The 10,519-nt window shown below is 49.1% G+C and overlaps 1 protein-coding gene across 1 annotated transcript in view; it reads right to left on the bottom strand.

Annotated features, from left to right (window-relative positions):
- FBLN5 (fibulin 5) overlaps positions 1 to 10,277 on the bottom strand; it is a 68,480-nt gene extending 58,203 nt beyond the window's left edge. Inside the window, exons 1-4 of the mRNA XM_004681622.2 lie at positions 9,841 to 10,277; positions 6,403 to 6,457; positions 4,624 to 4,675; positions 1,208 to 1,474 (exon numbers count right to left, since the gene is read on the bottom strand). Of these exons, the coding sequence (XP_004681679.1) occupies positions 1,208 to 1,474; positions 4,624 to 4,675; positions 6,403 to 6,457; positions 9,841 to 9,857 (391 nt within the window). The 5' untranslated portion in view covers positions 9,858 to 10,277. The remainder of the gene's footprint in view (positions 1 to 1,207; positions 1,475 to 4,623; positions 4,676 to 6,402; positions 6,458 to 9,840) is intronic.
- Positions 10,278 to 10,519: the final 242 nt, after the last annotated feature.

Here is a 10,519-nt window from a genome sequence, read left to right as displayed (position 1 = left end):
TAGTAACTGGCCCTGGAATTTGACCCTGGAAGTGAGTTTATTGTCCAGTGCATTGGGTTGGTAACATTTGCTCATTTTTTGTCTTCTCAACACGCCCCCCCCACCACACACACCATCCTTGGAGAAAGATAGGTTCAGGTGTGCTAGCATGTGACTTATATATCCAGGTAGAAATAAACACAAATCTGCACAAACACATAGAAAATGTTACAAAACAACCAGCTCAACACTCCAGAGCCCTGAAACATAACAGAAAACATCTCACTAATGAGGCCAATGTTCTTGCAAGCTTGGGGAGGACAGAAAAGAAATACTAGAATTTCAATTCGTATTTATGTTTATCACATCGTTTCAATTTTTTCTATCTCTTATGAATGTTTTATGCGCATCAAGCCACAGAACAAGATAGGTGTGTGATCTACAAACATGAATATAAGGAGAATCCAAGGGTAAAAATATTTTGCAGATGGGGTACACCATCAAAGACGTTCATCTAGAATGCTCGCTCTAGACCATTTCCCAAGCTAGAGACAGACCCAAGGTTCAGGCCCAGCCACAACCAGGGACCAGGGAGGAGCTCGGGTACCCCTCCCCTTCTGGAGGCCGCAAAGCGGGGGACACCGGATCCTTCTGGGCACTGGGTGCACCGTCTGCAGCTCCCTGAGCTGCGGTCTGATTCACTGCTCGCCCCCACCAGCAAGGCTCCTTTGCAGCCCTCTTTCTTTCCAGAACACAAGACACAAGGCCTTAGGACTCCTTTTTTTTTTTTTTTTTTTTTAACAAGAGCATCTGTTCTGGTCAAGGAAGAGAAGTCCTGAAGAGAAAGCTCTGGTCCTTTCTAGATCTTCTCTCTGAGCTCTATGTACTATGTTTGACCAGATGCATTTATTATTATAACATGTACAGTTAACGGATCCATGAAATAGATGGACTCAGTGGAGCTCATAGATAGATGAATCCACAGGTAGGTGACAATCAAGAAAAGCAAGTGGGTTTACTGGAGAACTGAGAATGAAACAGCGAGCCAAACGCCCCAGATGGAGGCCCCCAGAGACACCGGCTGCTGGGTGAAAGGCTCACTCCAAAGGAAGTCACTTCATTTGCGTGTTGGGTGGCAGCTGCTGTCCCCTCTGGGTGGGCCTGCTGGGGGAGGACGCGCCTTCACCAGGGCTCAGTGGAGGGGAACCTCCGGGGCCGGGGCACTCACCCACACACTGGTTGCCCTCATCCATCTGGTATCCAAAGCGGCACATGAGAGGCCTGGAGATCGTGGGGTAGTTTGAGGCTGAAGGTGAGAGCGGCGGGGCAGCAGCTGGGTACGGCCCTGAGTAGGGTGTCGAGTAGGAGGAGCCGCTGGAGTAGGGCCCTCGGTACACCGGGTTTGTCCGGGGGATGCACAGGTAGCCGCCATTTTGGTTAACACACATCATGTCTCCCCGGCAGGCCTCAGGGATGGTCCGGCATTCGTCGATATCTGGAAGCCACAGAGAAGGGAGCATTAGCGTCCACGCGTGCGTGGCACACATTCAGCAGAGCTCTGCAGCCAGGGTGCCACGCAGGCTGCAGGGACACTCTGGGGGGCGGTGTCTGAGCACAGGCCCTGCTCCCCAACACCAGCAGGGAATCCCGAATGTTGGCTGCCCCGAGCCACGCTGACCCGCGACACCCCAAACATCAGTCACTCAAATGCCACCATCGCCACCAGGGCCATAAGCCACAGAATCTTAATTCTTCTCTTTAGATGAGCTCGCTTTTGAAAACCAAGGAAGAGTATTTCTTTAATTTCCTATGATAACACCTAGGGAAAAACACTATCAACTTCGTAAAAGAAGGTAACAAAATACCTATCTGTGGGCATGTCGTTCTGTGCCCCAACTGCACTGTGGGCACACAAGGATGGCGGTAAGACCCATCCCACATCTACGCTTAGTGACCGCTGGGCAGGGAAGAGTCCCCTGAAACTAGAAAGACAGGCTTAGCCAAAAGTCAGATGCTTGTTGAGACAGCGGAGCCTGACTGGGAAGCCAGCGAGCACCGTGCCAGCAAGCAGGGCCCGTTGCCAGCCAGGCCGGTGCTCCGCTTGTCAGACCTGGAGCAGAGGTCTGATTTTCCTTAGAAAATCAGCCTTGCCGGGCTGGAGACAGGGGAGGCCACCCGAACCCACACTCTGGGCCAGCTCACCAGCCCCAGGGCCTGAGCCATGTTGGATAGAGGCTGGGGGGCATCTGCCAAGGTCCTGACAGCTCACCCCAACCCTTCACATCAGACCTCATGCCAACGCTCAACTTGGAAGAGGAAAAAAACTGAGGCTCAGAATACCCCCTTCCTTGGCAATTAGCCTAAAGTCATGGTTCAAGTGGGTAGGTCAGACCTCTTTCAAAAAGTTAGGAAATAGGGCCTCCCTAGCGGCACAAAGGTTAAAGCGCAGCACTGTGAAGCTTGCTGCAGCTGCTTCAGCACAAGTTCGATCCCAGCCAGGCAAGTGATCCACATGGTGCAGCAGACCTCTCCTCACCTGCCTGCTGCTCCCCTCAGCAGTGTACTGCACTGCTTGTTCTGCTCCCCACTCGGTCTCTGGTGAGTCCTCTCACTGCCTCCCCCCTCTGGCCTGTACCCCAGTTCTGTATGCATAAATAAATAAATTTTAAAAAAATTCAAATGTAACCTCCCTGAAGGGTTTCTTTACAGGCCCCAGACAGAAGGTATCACTCTCTCCCCCACTTTTATAGGAGCCACTGCCTTCACCCCCCACTTGGCAATGATTTCATTCCGCCCCACAGAGTTCACTTTACCTTGGTGTGCTTCTCCCGTGAGACAGCGTGCTAGGAGAACAGCACCCCCACCTTAGCACAAAACATCTTCATCCTAACTCTTGGAATCTGCAACCATGTTAAATTACATGACAAAAAGCAGCAAGGTAGCAATTGGGATTAAAGTAGCTAATCAGCTGAGCTGAGGATGGGGAGATTGTCTGGGTGGGCTCAGTGTGAGCAAAAGAATCCCTTATGTGAAAGGAGGAAAGGCAGAAGGCTGGTCAGACAGACGCAACAGCAGAAAGGGCAGCGTTTCACCCATGTGATAGGCCTGAACTGCTGGCTTTGAAGAGGAGGCCAGGAGCCAAGGAATGAGGGCGGCCTCTGGAGACTGGCAACAGCCCTCAGTAAGGAAACAGGCCTCAGCTCCCAAACTGCAGGAGACTGAATTCTATGGAATGCTACGTGTGCAGCCATGGTGAAAAACAGTATGGAAGTTCCTCAACATTTTAAAAATAGAACTGCCATAGGATCCAACAATTCCACCTCTGGGTATATAGCCACAGGAAATGAAACTGAATCTTGAAGAAATATCTGCATTCTCAAGTTTCAGCTTTATTCACATTAGTCAAGATATGGAAACATCCTAAGATGGATTATTATTATTATTATTCAGTCAAGAGAAAGAAGGTAATCCTGCCATCTATAGCAGCATGGATGGGCCCTGAAGGCATGAGGCTAATTGAAAGAAGTCAGACAGAGAAAGACAAATAGAAAGTCACTTATATGTGGAACTTAATAGGGTTGAACTTGCAGAGAGCAGGAAAGTGGTTCCCAGGGTCAGGAAGGTGGGGAAGTTGGGAGATGCCGGCTCAACAGTAAAATCTTCCAGTTAAAAGGGGACTAAGTTCTGGGGTCTAGTGCACAGCGCTGAGATTAGCCTTAACAATGCTGAGCTGTGACAGATGCTAAAAGAAGGGCCCTCCCTGGTGGTGCAGGGGTTAAAGCACAGCACTGTGAAGCTGTCCACAGCTACTGCAGCAGTTTGATACTGGGACAGGGAGTGACCCACATGGCGCGGCAGACCTCTCCTGTCTCCCGGCTGCTCCCCTCACCAGTGAGCTTCACTGATCTGCCTGTTCTGCTCCCGACTCTGTCTAGTGAATCCTCTCACACACAACCCATCCCCCACGTCCTACATCTCTGACCTAGTATGCATATATGAATAAACTTTTAAAAAATAAAAGAAGAATGATGCTAAGAGAAGGATGTTCCATGCTCTTACCACCAAAAACAAACAGTAACTATGTGGCATAACAGGGCTCTCAGCAAATACTACCGCTGAACCACACTGCCTCCCTACACTCCTCCCGTTCATGCATCAAGCCAGTCCTTAGGCATGTCTCAGTTTTTAAAAAAATGAAAGAGGCTGAACTCTGCCAGCAATGCCCACCAGCGAGGACATGGATTTACTCCGAGGTCCTCTGGAAAGGGATGCATCTCTCCCAGCACCCCGACTTGGGCCTGGCTGATCCCTATGGACCTTCGACCTTCAGACCTGTGAGATGATAAATTTGTGTTGCTTCAGTCACCACAGTTGTGCCAATTTGTTATGATAATCATAGGACACAGAGATGCAGATTTCCTTGAGGACAGCAATTGAGTGCCACATCTTCAACCCCTGACCCTGCTCAGTCAGGCGCTAGCCACAAAAAAAGGTGCCCCCTTTTCAATCCCCCCCCCCTCCCCGTCACTGCTGTCTTCCATAGTGAATACAGACTTGACCATGGTGAACCAAAGCCAGAGAGAAACGGCCCTGCTGTGAGGTCACACTGAAAGCCCACCCCCAAGGGTCCACAGAGCCTCCTACCTAAACACTGCCCCGAAGCGCGGTCCAGGTCAAAACCGTTGGTGCACTGTTGCTGGAGGAAGAAGAAAGAGGCAAGGTCATTTTAGGTAGTTTTTTTATACTATAAAAGTATTATAACTGCATCATAGAAATTTTGGAAAATGGAGGAAAGTAAGAAAAGCATCAGTCACACAAACACCTCTAGTATAACCCCTATTTGCCCTTTTTTCCTTTTGAATTTTCACACAGCCATTTAAAACTTGCTGCTATTTTGAAAGTTCCTTGCACCACTGCTCGAAACCCCCATCTGTGGCCCATGGTTATTAGGGCTTTTTAATGCTCTAGTTACAAAGGAAAATGACCATGTCTGATCTGCCCCTCCAGCCAGCCTCAGTTCGTCCCTTCTGGAAATGCATATGACTGATTTTTAAGGCATTATCTCTTTTTCTTTGGGTGCTTTTTAACCTCACTTTCTCAGGGCCCCAGATGAAGCCCATGCCCCCTATAAATTCCACTACCTGACTCTGAGGTCTGTCTAGAAAAAGTTCCATGGTGACGCAGACAGTTTTTGACGAAAAGTAGAATTGCAGAAATTCCTTTGTGAACCTCAGCAAGACAATTACACAAAGATGCTTCCAGAAATAGATCTCAACAGTCTCCTAGGACTATACAACTTAAGTTAAATGTCGTGCATTTAAAAAATTCTGTCATTTTTTAAAAGTACTGTCTTGAAAGTAGAAAATCTGTGAGCCTTTTGGGAAAACCGTAGAGACTGATGGTTTATAGAAATAAGCCCAGAAGTGTATTTCTGACTGTGGGAGCCTCTCCCTGGCTTTTCCCTCAGGGGTCAGGCTCCCCTGAGTTGTCCCTGGATTTTGTCTACATTCCTGGGAAGGGGTGCAGGTGCCTTAGGGCATTCAGGCAAAAGTAAGCAGTTGAGCCAAGAAGCTGTGCCACAAAGCCCAGAAGCCAGGGGACGGAGACCAGGTGGGGGCCTGGCTTCAAATTCTCACTGAGCTCTTTCTGAGCCACATTTTATCTAGGCCTCAGTCTTCTCCCCTGACAAATGGGGTGACAGTACTTCTTGTGCTGTAAAGGCAGAAAGTGTCCATGTAGGCCAGTGAGTGACCACTGCCCTCCAGGCATACATGCCTCCTGTCACCCAGACCTGGGTTAGAGGTCACCAAGGTCCTGCCAAGGCCTAACGTCTTTGTTAATCTTAGGAGGACCCTCTTCGGAGGAGGAAGGATCTGAGCTTGAGGGGAGCTCGGCCCACCTTGTCCTGGCGCAGAGACAAACCCGCAAACCTAGATTCTATAAAGTCCCTGACGCTGTGTGCGGAGATGGGAGCAGCAACTCCCCTCACACAGTCCTTTGAGGGGGCTCACCTTACTCACCTCACCTCACTCGCCTCACTCACCTCAGGTGGGGCTTCCAGGTCAGGGCGGCTGTGGCCCACAATGCACTGGGCCCGTTTCCTTCCACTTCCTGGCGTCCCCCTCCCCCATCCCGTGAGCCTCCTGCAGGTGTCACAGGGGTCCCGCCATCCAGAAACACTGGAGTACCTTTGACTCCAAGTCCCTGAGGGACACAGATGAGGCAGCATCGTGTCGTGAAAGGGGCCGAGGTTGGGAGTCAGGACATCGAGGTGCCAGCCCTAATAAAGGACGGAGTCATATCCGACACCTGCGTTTAGGTGTGCCCCCGCCCTCCGCCACAATCCTAGGATTTGCAGTATGTGACTGGACACCTTCTAGGTTTTCACATACTTCTAGATAATGAACATAAGTAATAGCTTACCTGTGCATTTCCAGGACTTGGAAGACAGAGAGCCAGAATGGTAACGGTGAGAAGCCTGTGGAGAGACAGAAGCCCCTGTGAGAGCCCAAGATACTGCCAGCATGAACGTCTTGGGGGCAGCACGGAGCTCCTGCATGCCCTGCTTTTGGAGGGTGCTTCCCCCTGTGCCCCTAAAGCGGTGTGGGGAAGAGGGAGCACACGGGAAGAGGCCGGGGAGGTTCCTGATACCCCAACCCTCCCTCCCAGACCAAACAGCTCATCTACACATTGAATGGCCTTTTCTAAATAAGGGGTTTTGCTGTGTCACAGAAAGAGTCTAAAAAACGAGCTCTGTGGTATCAAAAATCTGGACCAGCGGTGCTGGTCTTTGCTTCTTGCATGGGAGGGCTGCCTGAGTTTTTGAGGCCTTTATTCAGAAATGATTGCAGAATGAACGAGCCATCAAGCTCTCAGATGATAAAAGAAACGCGCAAACGTGAAGCACTTTTGTCCACTGAAGAAATGCATCTTGGGAAGTACCTCATCCCAATGACAGAGTGCGGCCCAGGGGATCTGGGCAGCCCAGTGAAGAAGAGACACAGCACCAGACCCTGGAGGAAGAATCGAGAAATAACAGGCGCTGCCATCCAGAAACGCCAACATAACCTGCGCCTGGGTGTTCTACCTCCTTGCTCAAAAGCTCAGACCTAAGATGGCCAAACTGTTTAAAAAATACAAAATGGTTGCAACATCACATGCATTGAGACAGAGGTAGTGGGAAAAGCAAGTAAAATAACAAGTGTTGGTGAGCCTATGGAGAGACTGGGACCCTGTACACTGTTGACAGTGGTTCAAGTTGCTGTGAAAAATGGGATGGAGAGACCTTAAAAGATTAAAAGTAGGTTTCTCTCATGATTCAGCAATTCCACTTCTGGGTAGACAGTCAAAAGAATTGAATACAGGATCTTAATGGAGTATTTGCTCACCTGTGTTCCTAACATTAATAAACACAACGGACAAAGGTATCATAGAAGAAGCGCAAGTGTTGATGGAAGAATGGCTGAGTAAAATGAGGTACATGTGTACTTGGAATATTATTTAGCCTTACAAAAGAAGGAAATTCTGATACCTATGACAACATGGATAACTTTGAAGACATTTTCCTAAAGAAATAGCCAGTCGCCAAAAGACAAATACTATATGATTCCACTTGTAGGAGGGACGTGGCAGTTAGAATCACAGAAGAAGCAGGATGAAGGGTGGCTGTCCTAGGGCTGAGGGTCAGGGAGGTAGGGATTGTTGTTTAATGGGTACAGAGCTGCAGTTTGGCAAGATGAAAGAGCTTTAGAGATTGGTTCCCTCACAGTGTGAAAGGTATTAAACATTTAACAATGATGGAAAAAAAAGAACAAAAGCTTTGCAAATGCAGTGCTTTATTTGACTATTATTATTCAGTTCAAGAACAATATCTCAGAGCAACAACAACTCCTTGCATGCATGACCCTGAGTTTTGAAGTCCTTTATTCTGAAATGACCCTAGAACAGCTACAAAACTAGGATGAGAACAGCTACAAAACTAGGATGAGCTACATGAATCAGTGTCTGCACACTGGTAAAAAGACTGACAGAAGTACACAGTGAGTGCCCTGAGAGCCGAGCTGTGGGTAGGTCAGGAAGGGAAGCTTCCTGGAGGAGGTGACCTTGATGACTTCTTTAGTAGAACCATAAACCTGGAGACGGTGCTGGATTCATGGCCTGTTGTGCCCAATATACACCTCTGTCTCATAATCACTCCCTTTATAAAAACTATGTGTAAGAGATTACAAAACTCTCAATTCCATGATCCAAGGATCATCTAAATCAGCAGCCCTGAGGCTTGGTGGCCAGCAAGTAAAGGCGATAATCAGAGGGAGTGAAATTCGATGTGTGCTAGGAAGATACAAGCCTCTTCCTTCATCTAATCCTCCATCCAAAACATAAAGACACCCCCAAGAGTCCACAGGTTTTCATTTCGTCCAAGTGACTGCAGAAGCCAGGTTCTCCAGGGCTCGAGACAGCTCTGACCTTATAAAGCACAGAGCCAAATCCCAGGGCTTTTGATATTTGATTTGATAGTTGCAAAAGCCAGGTTTATAGCTGGGAGGAATGAAAGAACAATAACAAATTTATTTTCCAGGCTGTATATTATGAATTTCAATGTTTTCCTGTTTCCTCACATGAAGTTTCCTTTCAGGTGGTTATAAAACTCTGTCTCGTTTATGTTGGAGACAGAACAGGCTGACAATGCAGTGAGCCTCAAGAGCCAGTGGAAAAGACATGCTAACCCCATTTCTCCCCCGACTCCCCAATTCCCGTTGGCTGCAGGGCAGCCCAGAGACAGGTCTCCTACAAGAGGTCCAGCCTCAGCCCAACCTCCTAGAAGAGCCACAGCTGGGTCCTGGACCTGGGGGCTAAGAAAATTCCAGACTAACTGAAAAGGTTCTGAAGATGAAATAATGCCCAGGCATATTGGCTGTTCTTACAATGTCATAAATAGTCACACCTTGTCATGAGAAACCCTAGACAACTCCAAAAACTAAAAACTCCAAAAACTGCAGGAACACTGGGGGAGCTTTTGCTGTCATATCTGTTCCCCAGGCTTTTGAAAGAAGGAGGTCCACCCAACATATGCATCATCCCACTCGGTGACAAGAACCAGGAGACCAGCGGAATCTGAGGGCTGTCAGAAAGTGCGGATCCTCCGTCCCGGATGACATTATTACGGTGTAGTTTTCAGCACATGCACACACACAGTTCATCTGTTCAAAGCAGCTACATTTTCAAGATTGCTGGAGAAAGACCCTACAGCTGTGATCTAGACAAAGTGCTTCAAGGTTTAAGGATTTCTTTACTGGAATTGCAATTTCCTTAAAGAACAGCAAAACATTTGCTTACATGTATTTCTGTCGGCAGTCCCCACTTTTCATTGGCTTGAAACTTCGGGGTTGCATGCCCTCTGTGAATCCCAGACAGACATAGAGCAAATCCAGCCCAGGGATGTTCACCTAGCCGGATCTCTTGTCCAGCAGCCAACGCAGCAAAAGTAATTGCTAGTGAACCAGTGACTGGTCTCGCAAATTAAAAAGTATATACGTATATATATATATATATATTAAAGGCATGCAGATTTGCTGCCTTTTCCAAAAAAGAAAGCAGAACCAGCTCTGGAGTCTTTGCAGAGCGCTCTGGATGCCGACTTCTGAAACTGTATTATAAAATACCCACTCCTGAAGCAAGGCTTCAAGATGGAAATTACAGAGGCGCAGCTTTTTATAATTAACAGTATCATTGCATCACTAGCTAATGCCTTTTCCAATATCCTGACACAGCCTGAATCACGGCCATTGCCATTTTCCACCCATCAGGTTTTCAGTGAGGGCTCCAGACCCTGGACGAAAAAGTCTGGCGCGTGGAACCTACCTTTTTAGTCCTGGCATATCCGAGATGCGAGGCGAAAGCAAAGTGAGGGAAAAAAAAAAAAAAAAGTGCTCCCTCCGCGGGACCCTCGGAGCAGCTCCTGAACTTCGACCTCTTCTGGGCCCGGGGGGCTCGCGAGTGGCGAGGACGAGGAACAGCCGGGTGCTCTGAGCCACTGGAGAGCCCGCAGAGAAAGCACCTGGTTTTGCTTATCCCTCTTCAGTAATTCAGCATTAAACCAATTGGAGGAGGAATGTTAAAAATGAACACTTCATTTTCTAAGTATGTTAAACAATGCAAATGGGGCCTCAGTCTGGACACAGCTGGTTCAGATTACAGCGCTCACCAACTGGCTAGACTCCTCACAACAATCTTGGGGCGTCTGCCAGGACCAAGGGCTCGGCTGGGAGGAGAACCCTTTCCCCGGGGCCGAGCAGCCGCACTCGCGCTCCCACCATCCCTACTGGAGGCGAAGGGCGGGCAAGTGCAGGAGGGTGGGGTGCGGAGGCTGGGAGGGGCTGTTGACCCTTTATTTCCCTCCGGGGGCGCTTAACCTGGGCCGGCGGTCGCGGCCGCGGCGGGGGGAGCCTGACGCGCCAGCCCGCGGTGGTGTCCGGTCACCCCCTGGAGTTGCTCCCCGGCGCGAGACGGTTCTCGGAGCCCGCACACACCCCGCGACCCG

Source organism: Condylura cristata, unplaced genomic scaffold (assembly GCF_000260355.1).
Source record: "Condylura cristata isolate star-nosed mole 26May11 unplaced genomic scaffold, ConCri1.0 scaffold00013, whole genome shotgun sequence".
NCBI classification, from domain to species: Eukaryota; Metazoa; Chordata; class Mammalia; order Eulipotyphla; family Talpidae; genus Condylura; species Condylura cristata.
This window is presented reverse-complemented; position numbering and strand designations above follow the sequence as displayed.